The 25866-nt window shown below is 35.5% G+C and overlaps 1 protein-coding gene across 3 annotated transcripts in view; it reads right to left on the reverse strand.

Annotated features, from left to right (window-relative positions):
* The window catches only part of ABCB7 (ATP binding cassette subfamily B member 7), a 164544-nt gene that overhangs the window by 52839 nt on the left and 85839 nt on the right, over positions 1-25866 (reverse strand). For 2 of the 3 annotated variants that reach the window (XM_041741121.1, XM_041741119.1), the window contains exon 4: positions 18231-18350. The exons of the other annotated variant lie outside the window; for it this stretch is intronic. In XM_041741121.1, coding sequence (XP_041597055.1) covers positions 18231-18350 — 120 coding nt within the window. The remainder of the gene's footprint in view (positions 1-18230; positions 18351-25866) is intronic. 3 annotated transcript variants of the gene reach the window in all.

A 25866-nucleotide genomic window follows, 5' to 3' on the forward strand; every position in this document is an offset into this window, starting at 1 on the left:
TTAAGTAAGCTATGAAAAGTTTAGTATCAATATTCTAATTCCTAGAGCAACTACAAAAAAAAATTGTATGAATAAATACACTGAAAGGCACAATAGATAAAATGGGATAGAAAAACATGTTTAAGTAACACAAAAGATGGCAGCAAAGGTGTAAGAGAGTAACAAAAGAAAGGAAACTGGCATAACAAGTAATAGTAGACCAAACTCCAAATATATCAATAATTATCAATAAAATTATCAACAAATTATAATGATCAACATAAACAAATAATTATTAATGTATCAATATACTGGCAATGAATAACTGGAAACCAATATTTTTAAAAATTACAATACCCCTCCCCCCTCAAATAAATTCTTAAGTATAAACCTAATGCAGGATTTCTCAACCTTCAGCACTATAGACATTCTGGGTTAGATCATTCTTTCTTAAGGGAAGAGATAATCTGTGCTCTTTAGGATGTTTACCAGTATCCCTAAAGTCTACCTACTACATGCACCCTCATCCCAAACCGTGACCATCAAAAAAGTCTCCAGATAGTGCCAAATGTCCCCTAAAAGGCAAAATCACCCCTGACTGGAAACCAGTAGTCTAATTGTACATGTTCAGTGTCTGTATGCTGAAGGCTATGAATGCAGATGAAATAAATCAAGAAGATCTATGTAAATGGAGAGATATTCTATGTGCACTGACTGGAACACTCAATATAGTAGGGATGTCAATTTTCCCTCATTGGTCTAGGGATTTAATAAAAATCCATTTAAAAATCCTGTATGGGGGCAGCCTAGGTGGCTCAGTGGTTTAGTACCACCTTCAGCCCAGGGCCTGATCCTGGAGACCTGGGATCAAGTCCCATGTCAGGCTCCCCACATGGAGCCTGCTTCTCCCTCTACCTGTGCTTCTCATGAATAAATAAATAAAACCTTTTAAAAAATAAAAATCCTGTATGGTTTCTTTGTAGCTATAGACAAGATTATTTTAAAATTATATGGGAAGAGGAAGAAACTAGAATAGCCAAAAGAAAATTTTAAAGGAAAAACACTGGAAGAATCACACCACCTATCTTTATGTCTTACTTTAAAGCTACAATGATAAAATCAATGTGGTACTGATGAATGGAGAAACACGTACATATAGATCAATGGATAAGAACACGAACACACACACACACACACACGCACACACACACACACACACACACTATGGTAGGGAGAATAATGGCTCCCTAAAATCTCCATGTACTAATGTAATTATCTCCAGAACCTATGAAGATGATATCTTACATAGCAAAACAAACTTTGCATGTGATTAAAGAATATGAGCTGGGGAGATATCCTGAATTACCTGGGGGGTCCAAGTATAGTAAAAAGGGTCCTTATAAGAAGGAGGCAGGGGCAGGTCAAAGTCAAGAGAAAATATATGACTACACAGACCAAAAGAGTCAGAGTCAGAGAGATTGAAGTTGCTGCTGGCTTTAAGATGGAGGAAGGGGCCATAAGTCAAGGAATGCAGATAGAAAAGGCAAGGAAATAGATTCTCCCCAACGAGCCTCTGGAGGGAATATAGGCTTGACAAATGCTTTTATTCTGACCCAGGAAACCTAATTTGGGACTTCCAACCTTATAAAATAATACATATGTGTTGTTTTAGGCCCTCAAGTGTCAAGTTTTTATAGCAGCAATAGGATACAAAGGAAATTCAACTGGCAGAGGATAGCCTCCATGTAGGAACAATTGGACAAAACAATGAACTTTCAACTAAACTGGATACAAGAATTAACTCAAAATGGAACATAAACATAAATGTAAAAGGTAAACATATAACTTTTTAAAATTTTTTAAAATTTATTTATGATAGGCACACAGTGACAGAGAGAGAGGCAGAGACACAGGAAGAGGGAGAAGCAGGCTCCATGCGCCGGGAGCCCGACGTGGGACTCGATCCCAGGTCTCCAGGATCGCGCCCTGGGACAAAGGCAGGCGCCAAACCGCTGCGCCACCCAGGGATATAACTTTTAGGAGAAAACTCAGATGAAAGTTGTAATGACCTTGAGTTGGACAAACAGTTCTTAGACCGAAGAACTAAACACAATCCATAAATGAAAAACATGATAAACTGGAGGAACCTATCAAAATTTAAAACTCTTGTTCTATATAAAACACTATTAAGGACATTGTTTTAAAAGCTACAGATGGGAGAAAATATTTGCAAATTATACCTGAGGAAAGTCTCATATCCAGAATTTATAAATAACTCACTAAAGAATAAAAATAGTCTAAATACAAACAGACAAAACACTTGAACAGACACTTTACCAAAGTAGATATATGGCTGGCAACTAAGCACATGCATATTCAACACCATCAGCCATTAGGAAAATATATATTGAAACCACAAGACACCACTAAATGCCTGACAATATCATTTGTGGGGAAAGAAGTGAAGCAACTGGAACTCTCATACACTGCTGGCAGGAAGATAAAAATAGCCATTCTGGAAAATAGTTTGGTAGTTTCTTATAGAGTTAAACATACAGCAACCATGACCCCAAAATTCCACTCCTAGATTTTTGTCCTAGAGAAATGAAAATTCAGGTTCACACAAAAGACCATATCTAAATGTTTATAGTCCCTCTAGTTATAATTGCCAAAAGGTGGAAAGAAAGTAAATGTTCACCAGTGGATATATAAACAAAGTATAGTACACCCATACCATGAACTACACCTCAGCAATAAAAAGAAAAATGAACTATTGATATACTCAATGATTTGGATGAAAGACAAAGGCATATGATTCTATTTATATGGTATACTCAAAAATGACAAAACTATAATGATACAGGACAAATCAACAGTATCCAGTACTTAGGAGTCTGAAGAGGATATATTCACAAAGGGGTTACACAAAGATTTGTGGGGTGGTAGCACTTTTCTGTATCCTCTGTGGCAGTAGTTACATGAATATATCCATGTGTTAAAAACCATAAAGGAGTGCACTTTACTGCATGTATATTAAAGGTAAAATTTAAAAAATAAAGCCAGTGTCTTTTGACCTGGCTCCCTAGAGGCTGGTGAGTTCTAAAAATAAGGCTAGATGCTAATTTATTTCAATCAAAATTCACTCAATATGGAGTTTAATCCCTCTGTTGTTCTCTAAAAATTGAGAAACTGTTTTTACTGAATTATAATCATGTGACAAAAGTTATGTTCAATCTCTAATTGCAATGTGCCCATTTATTTACCATTAATTTAAGTTCAGGAGAAATAAAAGGACCATTTGCAACGACGTGGACAGAACTAGAGGATATTATGCTAAGTGAAATAAGTTTATCAGAGAAAGACAATTCTCATACTATCTGACTCATATGTAGAATTTAAGAAACAAAACAATTATAGGAGAAGAAAAAATAAAATAAGACAAAATCAGAGAGGGAGACAAACCATAAGAGACTCTTAATCATAGGAAACAGGGTCACTGGAGGGGAGCAGGCTGGGGGGGACAGGGTAACTGGGTGAAGAATATTAAGGACAGCATATGGTATAACGAGCTCTGAGTGTAATATAAAACTGATGAATTGGGAGATTTGCTAAGATGGTGGAAAACTAGGCATTCTCAACTCACCTGGTCCCACCAATTTACCTAGATAACTTTCAAATTATCCTGAACACCTATGCGTTCGACCTCAGATTTAAAGAGAGAACTGCTGGAATGTTATAGAGACAAGGGTTTTTGCTTCTAGCAAGGTAGGAAGGTGGAAAAAAATAAAATAAAAAAGAATCAAGTGGGGGAGGGGCACCGAGAGGAGTCAGGCTAAAGCCAGGCAAAGCAGGAACTTTAAAAATTCACACAGGATTCTTCCCAGACGGAAAAGTGCTTAGCAGGGAACTCGGGCAGAATCACAGCAGGGACAGTGAAGCCTCCAGCTTCCCAGAATCACTAATAGAGGAAGTGCGCAGAGCAGGGAAGTGCACCACAGACTGTGAGCCAGTCTCAAAGGGCTGGAGCCTTAGTGCACCCGGCGAGCCATCTGGGAGAAGCCTGTCAGTCAGACGGGCAGCTCTGGACTGAGGTGTCTGTGCCCTGCTGCATTCGGGAGCTGGATGCCCCAGGAGTGCAATTCCAGCAGCACAGGGCCCCGGATCCCAGGGCGCTGAGCAGACATAGCCCATGATCCAGCACTCCCCCGGGACAGGCGGGAGCAGATTGGGCACAGGAAACTGAGAACTCTCCAGCCGCTGGGTGCCCCACAAGCTATGCTGATCAGCGCACCCGTGCCAGCCCCAGGAGGATCTAGGCCAGTGTGGACTGGGAGACTGCATTAGTTACTAGTGGGAAGCTGACTCCAGAGCTGGAAATCTGGCCACCTCAATTGTTGTTTTCCCCCCTTGTTTCACCAAGGGCTTGGGAGAGGCGGGTGCCAGGGAACAGAGGCCTGACAGGAAAAACAGCTCCCACGGAGCCCTGCACCCAGCAGAGGAGGGGTCATCTCTGCCCAGGCACTGACACCTGAGAAACAGCACAAAAGACCCCTCCCCCAGAAGGCTAGCTGGAAGGATAGGGTAAAAGCAAGTTCTTGACCAAGTAGCACTGGAAAGCTCCAGGGAAAGTGGAGGGATTTATAGTATATAGAATTAGAGGGTTCCCCCTCCTTTCCCCCGCTTTTTCCAGTACAACTCGTTTTTATATCAGACTAAAAATTCCCAATATTTTTCCCACCTTAACTATAATATTTTACCTTTTAATTTTTAAGTTTCCTCCTTTTTGACTTTCATATTTCTACAATTATAGATCTTACATATGGTTTCCACTTCTAGACTCCCTTCAACATAATTTTGATAGATATACGAGATATGGTTTTTTGTTTTGTGTTTTTAGTTTTTTCTGCCTCATTTTGATCACAATGGTGGAAGTTAATACCTTTTAAAATATAACCAGCATGCACCCGGAACCACGTGATATACCCTATTGGTTGATTCTGTGAGATGATATTCTCTCTTCATTCCCATTCTCCCCCCTTCTTTTATCTTCTACATGTTTTGGTGGTCAGTGTTGGGGCTTTCTATAAATATTGCTGGTTATATACATTTGGGACTGAGCATCTTCTAACATACAGAACTTAATACACTCAGAACCAAGAGGACCACCCTCTAAGACCCCTGAGATAGACTACATTCTCCCTCCACTACAAATTCTTCACCACCACCAACTCCCAGTTCCCCCTTTCGTTTCCTTCTTTTTTCCTCTTTACTTTTGCTTTTTTCTCTGTTTCTTTTTTTTTTCATTTACTTTGGGATTCTTTGCCTTTTATTTTTTATTACTTTGTTTTAAAAATTTGTTTTTCAGGGGTGCCTGGGTGCATTTGGCACAGGGCGTGATCCCGGGTCCTTGGATCGGGTCCCACATCAGGCTCCCTGTGTGGAGCCTGCTTCTCCCTCTGCCTCTCTCTCTCTCTCTCTCTGTGTGTCTCTCATTACTAAATAAATAAATAAAATCTTGAGAAAAAAATTTTGCTTTTCATTTTAGTGGTCCTTTTGTTTTATTTTGTTCCCATCTTTTTTTCCATTTCCTGGTCTCTGGCATTGTCAGAATGACCTAGGGTGAAATTTACTTAAGTCGTGGTTGGTATTCTGGACTCAGCCCGCTCATACAGAAACTCTGCACTGACCAAAATGACTAGAAGGAAGAACTCACCACAAAAGAAAGAATCAGAAACAGTACTCTCTGACAAAAGGTACGGAATATAGATTACAATTTGATGTCAGAAAGCAAATTCAGAAGTACAGTTATAAAGCTACTGGTGGCTTGGGAAAAAGCATAAAGGATTCTAGAGACTTCATGACTGCATAATTTAGATCTAATGAGGCCGAAATTAAAAATCAATTAAATGAGATGCAATCCAAACTGGAGGTCCTAACTCCTAGAGTTAATGAGGTGGAAGAAAGATTGACATAGAAGACAAGTTGATGGTAAGGGAGGAAGCTGAAGAAAAAAGAGAAAAACAATTAAGAGACCACGAGGAAACAATTAAAAAGATTCATGGAAACTAATGAAAAACAAGATACAACCATTCAAAATCTTTGGAACACAGCAAAAGCAGTCCTAAGAGGGAAATACATTGCAATAAAGCATCTCTCAAAAAATTATAGAAAACTCAAATAAACAAGCTAACCTCGCACCTACAGGAATTGGAGAAAGAACAGCAATAAAACCTAGAACAAGCAGAAGGGAGATAATACAGATTCAAGCAGAACTCAAGGAAATGGAGACCAGAAGAACTGTGGAACAGATCAACAAAACCAGGAGTTGGTTCTTTGAAAGAATTAATAAGATAGATAAACCATTAGCCAAACTTATTAAAAAGAAAAAAGACTCAAAATAATAAAATCATGAATTAAAGAGGAGAGGTCACAACCAATACCAAGGAAATACAAACGATTTAAAAAACGTCTTATAAGCAGCTATACACCAATGAATTAGGCAATTTAGAAGAAAAAGATGCATTTCTGGAAAACCCACAAACTATCAAAACGGAACAGAAAGAAATAGTAAACCTGAATATGCCAATAACCAGGGAGGAAATTGAAGCAGTCATCAAAAACCTCCCAAGACACAAAAGTCCAGGGCCAGATGGCTTCTCAGGGGAATTCTATCAAACATTTAAAGAGGAAATACTACCTATTTTTATAAAGCTGTTCCAAAAGATAAAAAGGGACAGAATACTTCCCAACTTGTTTTATTTTTTTAAATTATTTATTTATTCATGAGAGACAGAGAGAGAGAGAGAGAGAGAGAGAGAGGCAGAGACACAGGCAGAGGGAAAAGCAGGCTCCATGCAGGGAGCCCGACAGGGGGCTCGATCCCAGCTCTCCAGGATCAGGCCTGGGCTGAAGGCGGAGCTAAACCACTGAGCCACAGAGGCTGTCCCCCAACTTGTTTTTTGAGGCCAGCATCACTTTAATTCCAAAACCACACAAAGACCCCACCAAAAAGGAGAATTACAGACCAATATCCCTGATGAACACAGATGCAAAAATTCTCAACAAGATACTAGCCAATAGGAACCAACAATACATGAAGAAGATTATCACCAGGACCAAGTGGGATTTATCCCCAAGATGCAAGGGTGGTTCAACACTCGTAAAACAATCAGCAAGATAGATCACATCAACAAGATAAAAAAGAACCATATGATCCTCTCAACAGATGCAAAGAAAGCATTTGACAAAATACAGCATCCATTCCTGATCAAAACTCTTCAGAGTGCAGGGATAGAGGGAACATTTGTCAACATCTTAAAAGCCGTATATGAAAAGCCCATAACACATATCATTCTCAATGGGGAAAAACTGAGAACCTTTCTCCTAAGATCAGGAACACAAGAGGGATGTCCACTCTCACCAATGCTATTCAACATAGTACTAGAAGTCCTAGCCTCAGCAATCAGGCAACAAAAAGAAATAAAAGGCATTCAAATTGCCAAAGAAGAAGTCAAACACGCCGTCTTCCCAGATGACATAATGCTGTACGTAGAAAATCCAAAGATCTCCACCCCAAGATTGCTAGAACACATACAGCAATTCATCAACATGGCAAGATACAAAACCAATGCCCAGAAATCAGTGCCATTTCTATAAACTAACAATAAGACTGAAGAAAGAGAAATTAAGGAGTCAATCCCATTTACAATGGCACCCAAAAGCATAAGATACCTAGGAATAAACCTAACCAAAGAGGTAAAGTGTCTATATCCTAAAAACTATATAATACTTCTGAGAGAAATTGAGGAAGACACAAAGAGATGGAAAAATATTCCATGCTCATGGATTGGCAGAATTATAATTGTGAAAATGTCTATGCTACCCAGGGCAACTTACATGTTCAATGCAATCCCTCTCAAAATAACATGGACTTTCTTCAGGGAGTTGGAACAAATCATCTTAAGATTTGTGTGGAATCAGAAAAGACCCCAAATAGCCAGGGGACTATCGAAAAAGAAAACCAATGCCCGGGGGCATCACAAGGCCAGATTTCGAGTTGTACTACAAACTGTGGTCATCAAGACAGTGTGGTACTGGCATAGACACATAGATCAATGGAACAGAATAAAAAAACCAGAAATGGGCCCTCAACTCTATGGTCAACTAATATTCGAAAAAGCAGGAAAGACTATCCATTGGTAAAAGGACAGCCTCCTCAAAAAATGGTGCTGGGAAAATTGGACAGCCACGTGCAGAAGAATGAAACTAGGCCATTCTCTTACACCATACACAAAGATAAACTCAAAATGGATGAAAGATCTAAATGTGAGACAAGAATCCATCAAAATCCTAGAGAACACAGGCAACAACACCCTCTTTGAACTTCGCCATGGCAACTTTGTGCAAGATATATCTATGAGAGCAAGGGAAACTAAAGCAAAAATGAATTAGATTGGCACCTAATCAAGGTAAAGGGCTTCTGCACAGCAAAAGCAACAGTCAGCACAACTAAAAGACAACCTACAGAATGGGAGATGATATGTGCAAATGACCTATCAGATAAAGGGCTAGTATCCAAGATCTATAAAGAACTCATTAAACTCCACAACAAAGAAACAAACAATCCAATCATGAAATGGGCAAAATACATGAACAGAAATTTCACAGAACAAGACATAGACATGGCCCACAAGCACATGAGAAAATGCTCCCTATCACTTGCCATCAGGGAAATACATATGAAATCGGCAATGAGATACCAGCTCACACCAGTGAGAATGGTGAAAATTAACAAGGCAGGAAACAACAAATGTTGGAGAGGATGTGGAGAAAGGGGAACCCTCTTGCACTGTTGGTGGGAATGTGAACTGGTGCAGCCACTCTGGAAAACTGTGTGGAGGTTCCTCAAAGAGTTAAAAATAGATCTGCCCTGCGACCCAGCAATTGCACTGCTGGGGATTTACCCCAAAGATACAGATGCAGTGAAACGCCGGGACACCTGCACCCCGATGTTTATAGCAGCAATGTCCACAATAGCCAAACTGTGGAAGGAGTCTCGGTGTCCATGGACAGATGAATGGATAAAGATGTGGTATAGGTATTCAATGGAATATTACTCAGCCATTAGAAACGACGAATACCCACAACTTGCTTCAATGTGGATGGAACTGAAGGGTATTATGCTGAGTGAAATAAGTCAACTGGAGAAGCACAAACATTATATGGTTTCATTCATACGGGGAATATAAAAAATAGTGAAAGGGATTATAGGGGAAAGGAGAGAAAATGAGTGGGAAATATTAGTGAGGGTGACAGAACATGAGAGACTCCTAATTCTGGGAAATGAACAAGGGGTAGTAGAAGGGGAGGTTGCTGGGGAGATGGGTTGACTGGGTGACCGGCACTGAGGCTAGCACTTGATGGGATGAGCACTGGGTATTAGATGTTGGCAAACTGAACTCCAATAAAAGAATATACAAAAAATAAAAAATAAAACCGATAAATCACCTACCTCTACCTCTGAAACCAGTAATATATTGTATGTTAACTGAATTTAAAGAAAATTTTTTTAAAAATTTAATATTAAAAAAGGGACTTATAATTTGTTTTATTTTGTAGATAAAAAGTTTAAATCAATAAATAATTTTCTAAATTCTTGAATTTTCAGAGAAATTGTATTTGTTTAATTTTAACTTGGAAACACACAAATAGGGTCTTTAAAGAATGGACTTAAGAAAGAAGTATAATCACCACAAAGGAAAGCCAAAATTATGCTGTATATTTATGATGCCAAATTTACTGGACTCAAATTCTAGGTTTTAAAGTAACTTTTTCTTTCTTGGTCATGATCTATGTCATCTGAGGAACCCATTTCTTCCAGACCTTTTTATACCTAAATTCCTCAATAATTAATATCATTTACTGCAGCTTCTGATAATTAAGAACTCTGTAACTAGTGCTGCCAAGAGGGACCCATATATATGAAGGTAAAAGAGAATTTTGTTTGTTTGCCTCTCCAGTCTCAAAAGGATCAGAAGGAGAGAAAGAACATAAGGACAAGAGCACTAAAAAGAGATATGATTAGCAGGGCAAAACAAGTAGAAAAGCAAAGTAGACAACATACTCAGACTATTTGTAAATACCATCTCTTCCAAAAAACAGAGATAGAGGGAAAATTTCTGAACTCATTCTAGGAAACCAGCACCACCTTAACACCAAAACCAGGCAGACATTACAAGAAAGGAAAACTGGACCACTATCTCTTGTGATCATAGATTAAAAAAATTATTCTCACCAAAATATTAGCAAATCAAATCCAATAATGTGTAAAAATAATTATACAACATGACCAAGTGGAATTCATATCTTGTTCAATATTGGAAAATCAATTAATGTAATTCATTACATCAAAATCCTAAAAAGAAAAAATATCATATGATATTAATCAAGGCAAAAAGAAAAGCATTGGACAAAATCCAACACCTATTCATGAGAAAAACTTTCAGCAAACTGGGAATAGAAAGAAACTTCTTCAGTTTGATTAAGGACACCTATAAAAAACCCTATCACTAACAACATACTTAATGATGAGAAACTAGATGCTTTACCCTAAGTTTGGGAACAAAGCAAAGATGCCCTCTCTTATCACTCTTGTTCAACATGGTACTGGAAGTCCTAGCTAATGTAATAAGAAAAGGAAATAAAAGGCATACATATTAGGAAAGAAGAAATAAAACCATTTTTGCAGATGATATGATTATCTATGTAGAAAATCCAAAAGAATTGACAAAAACAACAAAAAAACCCCTCCTGAAACTAATAAGCAACTCTAGCAAGGTTGCAGGATATATGGTTAATATACAAACCTAAATTGCTTTCCTATATATCTCCAATGAATAATACAAGATTTGAAATAAAAAAATCACTTAAATTAGTACCCAAAATGATATAATTAGTTATAAATGTAACAAAACATGTTCAAAATCTGTATAAGGAAAACTACAATTCTCTGATGAAGGAAATCAAAAAAGAAATGAATGGATTTCATGTGGAGGCCGAGAAAAATTAAGGCTATTCCACTTTAAGTTCAGCATTAGCACAAGTACAGCCATCCCAGGCCCCTGTGAATAAGAGCTGAAATTTACATTACTTCAGTTACAGGAAAAATAAACAGCTTACAGCTTAAAGCCCTAGAAAGCCCTATATTAGAATGAGAACAGAGCTCAATGCCCTTGAAAGCCCCATATCAGAATGTAAACAGAACTTGAGAAATTCCTCCACCCCTTCTGGAGGTCCCCTAGACCAGCCCATAAAACTCAGCTGAAACCCACCTCGGGGTCCAAGTCCCTGCTCCGCTGTGTCGGGTATATTTGGACCCAAGCTCGAGCTTGTAAATAAACCCTCGTGTGTTTGCATTGGTGTAGGCTCCTTGGTGGTTTCTCGGATTCGCAATCTTGGGCACAACAGTTCATGCATAGAATGACTCCATATTATCGAGATGTCAGCTGTTCCTAAACTTGATATATTCAATGCAGTCCCAATCAAAATCCCAGCAAGTAATTTGGTAGATATGGACAAAATGATTCTATACTTTATAGAGAAAAATAAAAGACCCAGAATATCCAACAAGACATTGGAAAAAAAAAAAAAAACAATGTCAGAGGGCTGACACTACTTGAATTCAAGACTTACCATTAAGCTACAATAATCAAGACAGTGTGGCACTGGCAGAAGAACAGATAAATAGATCAACAGAATAGAACAGAGAGTCCAGGAATAGACAAATATACATAAATATATTCAACTGATGTTTGACAAAGGAGTAGAGGCAACCCACTGGGGGTAAAATATTCTTTTCAAAAAATTGTGCTAGAATATCTGAATGTGCAAATAAAAAGAAGAAAATCCAGACACTGACTTTTCACAAAAATTAACTCCAAATGGATTGTATTCCTAAATGTAAAGCACAAAGCTATAAAACTTGAGGAAGATAACATAAAATCTAGTGACTTTTGGTTTGGTAATGACATTAGATGTAACACTAAAGGCGCAATCCATGAAACACTGTTAAGTTGGACTACATTAAAATTTAAAATTTTTGTTCTCTGAAAGACACTGTTAAAAGAAGTAATATATAAGCCACATACTGAATGAAAATATTTGCAAAAAATCTGATAAAGGACTTGTATCCAAAATATACAAAAATCTCTTAAAACTCAGCAATAAGAAAATGAACAATCCAATTTAAAAATGGGCAAAAGACTTAATAATATCTCACCAAGAAAGATATACAGATGATCAGTAAGCATATGAAAACATGCACAATATCATGTCATTAGGCAATATCAAATTAGAAAAAAATGAGATAGCATTATACATCTATTAAAAAGACTAAAATCCAGAACACTGACAACACCAAATACTGACAAGGATGTGGAGCAAGAGAAAGTCTCTCACTGCTGGTGGGAATACAGATTGGGACAGCCACCTTGGAAGACAGTTTGGCAGTTTCTCACATACTAAACATAGTCTTAACATATAATCTAGTAATTGCATTTTTTAGTAATTACCCAAAGGAATTGAAAACTTATATCACATGAAATCTTGCACACAAATGTTTATTGCAGCTTTACGTTTTACCAAAATCTGGAAGCAATGAAAAATGTCTTTCAAATGGTGAATGGATAAACACACTATATGGTATATCCATACAATGGAATATTTTTCAGCAATAAAAAGAAATGAACTATCAAGTCATAAGAAAGACATAAATGAAATGTATATAATTACGTGAAAGAAGCCAGTCTGTAAGAGCTACACACTGTATGATTCCAACTATATGATATGGAAAAAGGCAAAACAAGAGATAGTAAAATGATCAATGGTTGTCAGGGATTTGGGAAGATGGAGAGATGAGTAAGTGGAACACACTGGATTTTTAGGGCAAACTCTTCTGTGATACTTTAATGGTGAACACAGGACACTATGCACTTCCCCAAACCCATATAAGTACATAACACAAAGTGTGAATCCTAACGTAAACTATGAAGTTAGCGAATAAAAATACTGTATTTTTAAATAATTGCTTCATTGATTGTAACAACTGTACCACATTAATGCAAGATGTTAGTAATAGAAGAAATTGAGTGGGGTTTGGGGGGGATATGCAGGAATTCTCTGCATTAACTGCTCAATTTTTCGATAAGCCTAAAACTTCTATAAAATATAGTCTTTTAATTAAAAAATTATTCCAGGATATAAATCATGCCTCCTATTTAAAGGTTTTAGGTAGCATTGTTTCATTTTAAAAAGTATTTTTCAGAAAATTTTTAAAGAATCGAAGTTAAGCAAAAAGTGCATGAATCTTTTGAAGTTACAAATGTCAAGACAGTAGTTACTGGAAAACTCTAGCTCTTCCATGAAGCTTTCCATAAATGCCTAATTGCTGGAATTCCCATATATCTTCATTTGTGACTCCCTTTGGATATTTTTATTATTGTATATATATTTTATCATTATTTGTGTATTTTTCTCCTTCACTACACTACAACTCCAGGAGGGAGGGAGGGTAAGGCCCACATTTTATTCATTTTTGTATTCCCAGCTGCCTAGCACAGTTATCTTGTACCTAATAGTCACTCAACAAATGCTGTTTAATACATACTGCTATGATTTGAATGCGTCTCCCTGCCAAATTCACATATTGAATCCTAACCCCCTAGGGTGATGATATTAAAAGTGGGGCCTTTAAGAGGTGATCAGGGCTTTATGAGATTAGTGTCCTTATAAAAAAGTCCCCAAAGACCCTTCCTACCTCTTATATCATGTAGGTTACAATGAAAAGAGCCATCTATGAACCACCTAGATTATGGTGTTTTTTATAGCAGGTAAACAGATTGAGACATATATTATTCCTTACTTTGATATAATAGATGCATTCTTCAAAAAAAAAAGGATATTAATTAAATTTTGATGAAATATCCTCTCCCTTAAAAATTATTTCATAATTTTAAATAAAGCTCATTTTCATTTCTAACATTCTTGAGATATCTTTTATACATGATACTTTAATGTTCTGTGCTCCCAAGTTCTCTGTCAACTACGTGGTTCCAAAGATGGTGCTGGTTAGAGAATATGAGTAAAATTTTTTATAACATTAAAATAAACACTTATTTTATGAAAACAGAGGATTGTAGTAAATGTGTTTTATATTTTCCTTAAATTCTGGCACAGCTGTACATGATATACTAATGGGTTAAATTAAAAAAAAATCCTTGGATCTCAAAATTCCCAGATTAATGATAATATGATACTCCTAGGATGTATGTGTGGATGGTAAAAAAAAAAAAAAAAAGGCACTGCATATGATCTGTAGGGATTTAAGGAATGAAGGCAAATAGTGTTCTATCTCTCTGCCTGTCTCTATCTCGGTCTCTCTTGGCAGCAGAACCCCTAAAACAGATCTCATATGGGACTCCAACGTATTAAAAATAGAATTTCTGCAACCCTGAAGAAATACCAATCAATACTTCTTGGCCTTCTCTGGGCTGCAAGGCATCTTTACATAATAGTTTATCTTAAAAATCTTTGCTAGAGACAATGATAGCCTTAAGACCTTCAGAATGAAAAGAGTATGAATAGACAAATCAGTAAGCAGATGGTATGCTGTGGCCCCATAGGTTAAGCATGAAATCCTCTTCTATTTTTCTTCTTCAGACTTGACATTTCTCTTTCCGTCCTTCTTCTCCTCCATGGGTGCTCTGGCCTTGCTATGAAACCACCACATGATGCTCAGATGGCTGCGTGGCATTCATTTATAGCTGAGAAGATTCCTGAACCTGGCCCTAAGATTCCCACAAATATGTGGAAGAGGTAGGGAAGATCAGAACATAAAGGGGAATAGAATAGTCCAAAGTGGTTATATGTCAAAGCATGTAATCAGGTTTAAAAAAATAGGAAGCCAAGGAATTAAAGGGATAACAATCCATCTTTGCATATCAAGTATAAATCATATCCACAATACTACCAAAATTAAATAATGACCAGGTTTTAAAGATTGGGAGAGTAATCACTTTTAAACTGAGGACAGTAGAGAAGCTAGAAAAATGACATTAGGAATGGTTAAATGCTACTACTACATATTCCTAAGGTTATTCTATACTCTAGTTCCTATCTAGTGAAAAGTTAACTGTTTTTCTCTATGTTCTAAAAGTACAAGCATGTAATCATTATAACATCAGGGAAATTTATTTCTTTTCCTGACTCAAAAGGAATCAAACAAAAAACAAAAAAACAAAAAAAAAACAAAAAAAAAAAGGAATCAAACATACTTTTTGAGGACTGATTTTTCTATATTTATTTGTTTACTTATAATTAGTTTATATAAGGTTAGTACAGCACTATCCATTATCTGGGTGCTCAGGTTTCTCACTATTTATTGAGAGAAGATTCAAATATTAGCCTTCTAAAAATATTTCAGTCCTTAAGAAACTTACCTTGACCTAGTTTTTATATCTTGACATTGACCTGTCACCAAGCTACAGAAATCTATATTTTGAAAAACTGAAATACATTCTAAAAATAAAATCTAATACAAATGTCATTATTTAACACACCTCCCTCTGACTAACCTAATTAGTCATGTTCTAACCTGTTCTCTTCAATTCATAAGTCAGTCCAGAAAACAATCTACCTTTAACTTGTTAGCAAAGTTACTTTCATTCAGCTAATAAAGGCCAATTTGGTAATTAGGCCTTGCATAAGAGCTCAGAATAACCTTTATCCTTATGTAATTTGTAGGTAAAAGATGATTCAGCAACCAGTAGTGTGCTAGAAATAGGAGTTAAAAGAATTTCAACGTTAGCTACCAAAATTAGATTTGTAATATTATCCTCTCTGTCCAGTTTAAACAAACAGAAGTATGGATTCTTGGTCTGTTGTTTAGTATCTAAATTTAGTCTTCTCCAAGGGCAGGGGTCCCGTTCATTGGGGGAGTACAGTACTCAACAGAAGCCATAGATGAGAAAGAACAAAAGACAATGAATGGTCGGACTGAATTACTCTAGTTTTACTCTCCAATCACTCCTTTCCTGTTTATTACCCTACAGGAACACAGTTATCATGGGTTCTGTCTATAGTCATCTTCTATTTCTACTCTATTCCTTGGTGAACTAATCTACATTGTTTCAATTATTACCTCTTAAACTTTCTAGCCTGGGGCTCCTTCCTAAACTTGCCTTGCAATTTTGTCTTATCAGCTAAATATCTGTCTCAAGGTTGCATTAGCATTTCAAACTTACTTGCCCCAAACCAAAATTTTCGTCTTCCCAAATAAGACCTTCCTATCTACTTCTGTTAAAAGCATTTTTCTTCTCTTATCCTTAGCATCAATTTTGAATCCTATTTCTTTTACTTCTAATATCTGATCCATTGCTAAATATTGTTGATTATATTTCCCATATCTCACAATATCTCTGGAATCTTTTCTCTCCATATTACCATTTCTACCACTACTCCAGTATAAAGTAGACCCTGTTTCTCATCTAGACTATTACATTAGCCTCATAACTGGTCAGTAAATGCTTGCTAAATGAATACATGAAATGAAAATCAATGGTATCCCTACTTTAGTTGTCTTACCACCCTAATCCATTTTATACAACAGGGTCAGATTAATTTTCTAAAGTACAACTCTAACCTTATTACTCTTCTGGTCAAAATATATGTTCCTACTTCCAACATAATTAAATTTTTTTCACAGTTAATGTATTTCACATTAGGAGCTCCATCTTTCTTTCCAAGATTACTTTTAGTTTCTCTGAAACATTATCCCCTCACTGGAGAAAAGATGGAGTATTCACTACTCCACACACACTAACTGTCCTCTGTCATCCTGCTCATGTTACTCCTATACCTGTAACAATCCTACCTCAATCCAAGACTTATCTCGGACATCACCTCCTCTGTGAAACCTTTCCAGACTCCCCATCTTGGTGGTTCTTTCCTTTGAAATCCCCCAACATGTGAATGATACTTCTTTTAAATCATTATGACCTACTTTGCATTATAGCAATAAAATATAATTTGTCTTATCCTGTATGATTTGAGAGAAGAAGTGTCCCTTATTAATGTTTGAATACCCTACAGGGCCAAGAACAGTCCTTTATATGGCAAGTTCTCAATACATATTTTTAGGGTAGGGAAAAGAATAAGTAAATAAAAGGGGACATACATGACACAGAGAAGAAATAAGTGATAGGATCTGGGTTCTAAAACAATATATTAACTCTTACACCTAAGAGTTATATAGCCAAACCTCATTTATATTTAAAAATAATTTAAATAAAAATATAATGTCTGCTAAAGCAGACATTTTTATCATATTTTTGACGGAAATGAAATTAATTTATTTTAACACATGTTTCACTATGTGCCAAACACTGTTTCAGGTCTTTTGTATGTTAATTTATTTAATCCTTATAAAAACAGTGTTTTACCTTATTTTATGAATTGGGAAACTGAGCATGAAGACTAAGCAATTGCCCAACATTACAACATTATTAAGTGCCAGTGTCAGGAATTCTAACTCCAAAGACTACACATGTACCATGACTACATATTGTACCTAAAGACATATCTTCACTAACTTTAAAATCTGAATAAATTGAAAATAAGGTTTTTTCCCTTGAAGGTTGAGTTATTATAACTGCCTTATTAAAATGTGCTACACACAGTACAGAGATAAACAGATGAGGCAGCTAAGATATAGAGGGCCCCTAACTGAGTTTACAGAAATGTCCAGCTTTTATGTTTTTTTTTAAGTTTTCCTGTTTTTTTTTTCCTTTTACATTGTTGTTTACCACTTATGGCTATCAGTGTACCTAAATGCCTCTTCGTTGTCTTTTCAATTTACTGGGAACAGAGACCAAGCTTACAAGAAATATGTATTAAGTAAGAGTTAACAGGGCTCTAAGGAGTTTCTTTTATAAAGTTCCTTAATGCTTTGTTACAACCAATGAGCCTGTATCTTAACATGAATTCCATTAAGTTGAGGCCATTAAATGTGAACCACAGATCAACTAGGCATTACCATATAATTTCTGACTGCATAAAATAGTTATGTAAACAAGGGTCCTAAAAGTTAACAATTGCTTTCCCAAAGTAGCTTATATCAGCTTAAGTTTATTATTAGAAAATGCCATACTATTTCTTAGTTACAGAAACAAACAATGTATAATTTCTCCTATTCTTACCTTTGCACCACCCAAAAATCCCAGGGAAATGGCAACCCTAGCTCGTAGATCTGGCCTGTCTTTGGGCCACACATAAGAAAGCATTGCTTTTATGATTTTCCGAGTATCAACATCTTTTAACTGTTCAAAGAGAGAAAACAAAGCAGTAAGTAACATGTCATTTCAATAACTGCATTTCAATAACGTAGAATTATGTACGTTTGAGAAATATGCAAACATTACAAACATAACTTTTTTATTCAAGTGTAATTAACATAGTGTTAATGCAATCTCTATTAAAACACCAACAACATTTTTCACAGAACTAGAACACATAATATGAAATTTTGTATGGAATCTCAAAAGACCCTGAATAGCTAAAGCAATCTTGAAAAGGAAGAACGATCCCATGATCCAGCAATCACACTACTGGATATTTGCCCAAAGAACACAAAAGCACTAATTCAAAGGGAAACATGCACCTCTATGGTTACAGCAACATTATTTACAATAGCTAAATTTATGGAAGCAGCCCAACTGCCCATTGATTAATGAATAGATAAATAAGAAGTGGTATATATAATACACACACACACACACACACACACACACACACACACACACACACACCTGAAACTAGTATTACACTGTATGTTAACTAATTGGAATTAAAATAAAAACTAAAAAAAAAAAAAAAACCCAAACTGGAGGTATCATAATCCCAGATTTCAAGATATACTACAAAGCTGTAGCAATTAAAATAATATGGTACTGGCACAAAAAAAGACACATGGATCAATGGAACAGAATAGAGAATCCAGAAATAAACCCGCACTTTCATGGTAAATTACGACAAAAGAAGCAAGAATATACAAAGGGAAAAAGACTGTCTCTTCAACAAATGGTGCTGGGAAAACCAGACAGCTACATGCAAAAGAATAAAACTGGACCACTTTCTTACACTATACATAAAAAGAAACTCAAAGCTGATGAAAGACCTAAATGTGAGAACTGAAACCATAAAATTAATAGAAGAAAACAGTAACAGTAATTTCTTTGGCACCAGTTGCAGAAACGTTTTCCTGTCTCTTCTGACAGGGGAAACAAAAGCAAAATTAAACTATTGGGACTACAAGAAAATAAAAAGCTTTTGCATGGTGAAGGAAACCATTAAAAAAAAAAACAGCAACCTAATGAATGGGAGAAGATATTTGCAAACATAACTTTTATTATGAATCTAAGGTCAGTATCTTTCAAGCTCAAACTATCCTGGAAAAAAAGAAACTATATAAATTGTTTTTAAAAAGCTACTTACATCCCTTAATTTTTTACTTCCATCTATAGCCATCCTCATATTGCCAAAAAGCTATTCAGTGGAGGAAAGAGGACACGTACTATACAGTAATTTCTCATCTATTAAGCTATCAATACATTATACAAAATTTAATAAATATTTCAGTATTTCCACCTTTGTGGCCAAAATCTTTATATACTCTTGGGCTCTTTATCAATATGTTTAATTAAAATAGTTTGGAGCCCTCAGTCAAAACTTATGATAGAGTTGTAATGCTATGTTTAGGAAAGTAGGAGTCTTGGTATTAATTAGAAAGAACAGAGGCTGAATTATTACAAATTTCAACAAGAACACATTTTTCTAGTGATGTTTAATCTGACCTAAATCATCTTACATTTTTCTTTCTCTCAAGTTCCTGAAGCAACAATCCCATGAAATCTTTTAGTTTGTTTTTAGAGGCAGAATATTAAGAATCAAAATCACACTTTGTAAAGCCAAAATAAGATCAATACATATATAGTCCAAAACTATCATGTTATTGTAGTTGGCAAATTAATCTCTATTTTAGAAATTGAAGTATCTACTCAATTTCTGGAATAGATATTTTAAAAACCCAAAAAACTTAATGCTCATTGCTGATGAAGTATTGAAACAGGCACTCTAACATACTGTTAATGGGAGAGTAAACTGAAACAATCTATCCAGGAAGCATTTTGGTATCTGCATCAGCTTTAAAACAATTTGCCCTTTGTGTCAAGAATTCCATTTCTGAACACTTATGCTTTAAAAAATACTTAAGACTATGTGCCAAATTAAATCAATTTTACTTCATAAAAATTTCTTGAACCTACCAACCTAATCCAAACTATCATAATCTCTCACATAGGCTACTTGCAACATCCTCCTAAATGATTTCTCTGCATCTACCCTGCTCCTTGTTCAATAAGTACACCCTGCAATCAGATATTACTCACAGTTTAAAACCCTTCAGTTGCATTCTACCACTCTGAAATATCAAAGTCTGTAACACTGCTTGTGAGGCTCTGTTTGGCTTGGCCCCGGACTATATCTCTAGTGATATCTTACACCACTATTTTCAGGGTTCACTCCATATTGGCTTTCTTTTCTTTTAGTTGCTCAAATATGCTATAGTCCCCCTGCTACAGGGCGTTTGCATAACTCCTCATTCTGTGTGGAATAATCTTCTGTGCAACACCAACCCACTGTCCAACCTCTTCCAATTAGTTAACTGCCAGCTCAAGCAGAACTTCTTCAATGAGGTTTTCCCTAACCCCAGTCAGGATCCTTGGCTGTATTCTTTCACAGAAGAGTATTCTTCCTTCCGAAGCATCCATTTCAGCTATAAACTGCATATACAGAAATGTGATTATTTGATTAACATCTGCTCTCCTGTTAGAATTTAATTCTATGTGAGTAGTAACTTTGTGTTTTGTGCTTACTGTTGTTACCCAATACCAAACACAGTGGCTGACATGCAGGAGGTATTCAACAAGTATCTACTGAGTAAAGGAATGAAAATCTTAACTATAAGGACATTTATTCTCATGCTGTTTTAATAGGAAAACTTTGGAAACAGCCTAAAAAATCAATAATGGAGAACTGTGTAAACAAGTCATAGTGAATGTATACAACAAAGTGCAGCCATTCAGAAATACATGTAGTGACACAGAGAAACATGTGAGTGAAAAAAGCAGAGTACAAAACTTATTTTTTCACATTAAAAAAGTGATGTGTACATGAGTTTACAAATGTAAACAAATGGGTCTGAAAGCAATACCACCAAAAAAGTTAAAATAAGTAGCTGCAAGTAAATGGAAACACTGATAATTTTTTATATTCATTTTGCTTCCTTGTATTTTCTGTATGTAGTTCATATATAAGAAAAAATTTAGTTTATTTTGAAGGAGGAAAGTTCAAATTTCAAGTAGATTTACACAGCAAGGAATGGAGGAAAAGTATCAGCATATAAGAAATTCAGGATAACACATAGTGTTATACAGGGTACTTTTATATTATGCTTATTGTCTCCAAAGCTCACAAAACCATTTTTGTAGTTTAAGTCTCAGTTCATTAAGTAAACAGCAACAGAAAGAAAACTGTTCATATTGTACTAAATACAGGACTATGTTCCTGGCTGCTTTAAAGATATAAGGTTGCAAAAACATGAAATGCTGAAAGTACAGTCCTTTTTTTCTTTTTGAAAGTACAGTTCTTAATGTTTTAGTTTATATACACATATACTCATATATACTCTCATAACTAGTAAGGTGTTTTTAAAAATGGGAATAAGGCTGTAATTTTAAACTTCACTTTTTCAATCAAACTATTACTAAATAAATATAATTTAATGCATTATAACACAAATTGAGGCATTTCAACCACTTTCCCATTTCACAAGTTTTATCTGTGTTATTTCTCTTGATGTAATAATGACAAAAAGGCCCTGTTTCTGCATATCTTTCTCAACACTCTCTCCTGTCAAAACCTTCTATGACACACCCCAAAAGTTTTCAATAAGGACACAGAGAAGTTGTGGCTAAGAGCAAGAAAATTATTCTAGTTGGCTTAATAGTGCATAAAATGTCACCATTTAACAAAATGGGTTCTGAAGTTGTGTAATCATGCATTATGAGTCCATTCAGCTATAAAGTATATGACTTCACTTATACTGTAGATACACTATAAAGTTTGAAAAATGTCTTTTTTATAACTGGAGGCCAAATAAAAAAAAGGCATATCAGAGGCTGAGGCATGCTTTTATTTTTATTTATTTTTAAATAACAATATTTTGGGGTTTTTTGTTTTATTTTTAAGATTTTATTTATTTATTCATAAGATACACAGAGAGAGAGAGAGAGACAGAGAGAGAAGCAGGCTCCCCACAAGGAGCCTGATGTGGGACTCGATCCCAGATCCCGGGATCACTCCCTGAGCCGAAGGCAGACGCTCAACCACTGAGCCACCCAGGTGTCCCATGAGGCACACTTTTAAATAAGTTTAAATCAATTCATTCCTGCTGCACAAGAGTAAAGTAACACTGGAGTTCTCAACACAGATGCTGAAAGACCATATACCACCTCTCAAAATCACCACAATCAGCATTCTATGGATACTCGTAATTTATACATTAGACACACAATGGTAATCCTGAAAGACAAGTGTTATCTAAAGCCACAAGCCTGTGACTGAATTCAAAATCATTTTCATATCAACTTACCTTTACATTTCAGACTAAGCAATGCAAATAGCATACACACCCCTTTATTTCCTATATTTCCCCTCCTTTCTTTAAGATGAATGGCTGCATCTTTAAGATGACATTCTTAAAGAAAGGAGGGGAAATATAGGAAATGGTCAAGGAAAATGGTAAGAAATTGGCTTATTTGAAAACATACTGTGTAAGGAATAATTACAGTATAGGAAAAAAACCAATAATCTAAGGAAAGAAGTTCTTTCTCAGGAGTCAAAATTGCTGAAGTAACCAATGGTTGATATAATAATTTTTATTTAAGCCTCACTTACATGTAAACAGAAAATATGAAATTCTTTCATTATACTGTTTATCATTTTCACAATAAGTAGTATTTAAAAGTTATTTTAAAAACATAACCGTGATGACATATCATAATAACAAAAGCTCTCTAAATTTGAATGCTATAGAAATATTAAAAGGCCTACAAAAGTTGGAGTGAATCTACTTTCCTCCTTACTAACAATAAATACAATGGGGCCTTCTTCCTATAACTAAATAGCTTCAAATTTAAAATGTGGAACTAACATTTTAAGCCCCATTAAAACTAGTAGTATGTTAGTATGAGGAATAAGTTTTTACAAAAGCCTCAAATATATACTGGAATTAGCTTGCCATAAGAAAGGAAATCAAATGGATTCAGAAAGAAAACACAAAGTAATACAAGAAAGAATTCAAAAGGCTCACTATGATCTCTGTATGGTAACAAACTGTATTTTTTTTTCCTAGAAATGAGTTTGGAAAAAAAGACCTGGGAACATCAGAGAGCTGTCAAAGAGGAGATGAAAGTGACTAAAAATAAGGTGGGCCAGCAGAAAAAAAGCAGGTGCCACAAAAAGATACCTAATACCAGAAATAATGTAAAATAAGTATTTATTCAGGGACACCTGGGTAGCTCAGCAGTTGGGTGTCTGCCTTTGGCTCAGGTCGTGATCCCGGAATCCCGGGATCAAGTCCCGCATTGGGCTCCCCACAGGGAGCCTGTTTCTCCCTCTGCCTGTGTCTCTGCTTCTCTCTGTATGTCTCACATGAAAAAATAAATAAAATCTTTTAAAAAATATATGTATTTATTCAGTTAATTAATTATTCTTAAACACGAGGACAAATTGTTATTATATTCAGGAGATATACCTATTATATGATTTATTAAGTCATCATAACTTCTGACAAATTTTTATTTACTTACTTATTTGGTATTAATATATACTTTCATAAGCCTTGTGAGGCTGAGAAGGTAAAAAGAAATAATGAAAGGAATATCTATTTGTATACAGGGAGCTGAAACAGCACAATCATAGCACAGTAGGCCAAAAACAAATGCATAAATGAAACTGGAAGCATCTGATCCAATAGAGTAAAACTGGAAAGTCACAAACTGCACTGCTTATATGCAGCAATACTGAAGTCAACAGTGTGACCGGAGGGAGAGATGTAGTCTCTCATAGCTATAGGTGCTATAAGTATACCTATAGCTAATAACTATATGGATAGGGCACAAAAAGGACAATAAAAAATGAAAACACATCTGGAGCAGCTCACTTAGTAGAATTTTAATATATTACAGAGAACCGCATTTTAATAAGCTAAATACATGTTTTGCTTCTCAAGTCAATAACCTCGTATCTTTCAGCAGAAAAGGTTGTTAAGCACTGAAGCAAGGACAATTTTTTCCATCCAAGAGTCCATTGCTTCCAAGGCTGTGCAGTCCACTCATCTTTGATAAGAAAATAAAAGTAAGAAAAAAGAAAATGATCACTTGATAAAGGTAAGAGAATCACCTTTTCTTTAACTGATTTGGAATTTATCTAAAAATTCTGATTTTAAAGACTTTCCTGAATTGAGGGGCACCTGGCTGGATCAGTCAGTAAAGCATGTGATTCTTGATCTTGAGGTTGTGAGTTTGAGCCCTATGTTGGGTGTAGAGATTACTTTAAAAAAATACATTTCTGAATTCTAATAGCAAGAAATGTTCTAATCCTAGATCAAGGGACTAGTTAATAAAGAAATAACTTGGGGGCAAAATCTGTGGTGAGGAAGAATAAAATAAATACTAACTTTGGGTACAATTTGTTTTGTAGAAATGTGCCCTATAAATTGAATGTTTTCTCTCTTAAGAACAAATTTAGCAGCAGATAATTTGGAAGTGCCCAAAGTGGACAGTAGAAACTGTCCAGAAGAGTACGGTCTCTTCAATCTATGCTGAAGGTAACTAACTGCAATTAAAGGAATAAATTCAACCATTACCTCAATATTCTTAGAAATAACAGTGGTTTAATAAAATCTAAGTCAAAAGACAAGCAAGTTGAACAGATGTCTGAGGGAAAAATCGACAATAACTGAAATATTTTCCAAAATAATTGGGGATTTAAGTATATAGTAAGTTTATGGATAGGAGATGAATGCTACATTGTCATAAAAAGCTTTGCTATTATTGTTTTTTTCTCTATACACTAAGGTTTGTTTTCCATATTCTGCTGGTCTGATACCACTAATGAAGAGTTTATCTAACAGTGAAAAGGCCCTAAAAATAGCTTATGTTACATATGAGATTTATTTGTACCCAAAAGTTAATTTAATAATTAAAAAATAACAAGCTGACTGATACTCACATTGCCCAATCAGTTAATCATCTATCCCAAAGGGAAGTCAATTGGAAAAATCAAATAAAGATCATAAGGCTGCTTCATAACAAGTAAAATCAGAGCTAGAAAACAGCCTCTCCACATCATCCAAGTATTCTTGTCCATTGGTCTGTGTCCACTCATTTTATGAAGCCTGGAGATTCATAATTCAATTATCTCCGCAGGCCTCCAATTTTTTAATATTCCAAGTTGCTATTCCACTCCTTCTGATTATATCAAGATTTATACCAAAGCTCTCTGATTGCTCTAGGAAGTGCTAATCTCTCTTTTAATACTACTAGCTTCTGACTATATCCAATGAGGATCTATTTTCAGCATAAAAAGATTATGTCAAGCAAAGTCTGGAAAGTAGTCCTCATTTTAAGTTCTTTTTTTTTCATTTTAAGTTCTATATTACTCATGTTATTATGAGCACAGAATGAACTAAATTTACTAGTAGAGGATTCTTCA

This window comes from Vulpes lagopus, chromosome X (genome assembly GCF_018345385.1).
Source record: "Vulpes lagopus strain Blue_001 chromosome X, ASM1834538v1, whole genome shotgun sequence".
NCBI classification, from domain to species: domain Eukaryota; kingdom Metazoa; phylum Chordata; class Mammalia; order Carnivora; family Canidae; genus Vulpes; species Vulpes lagopus.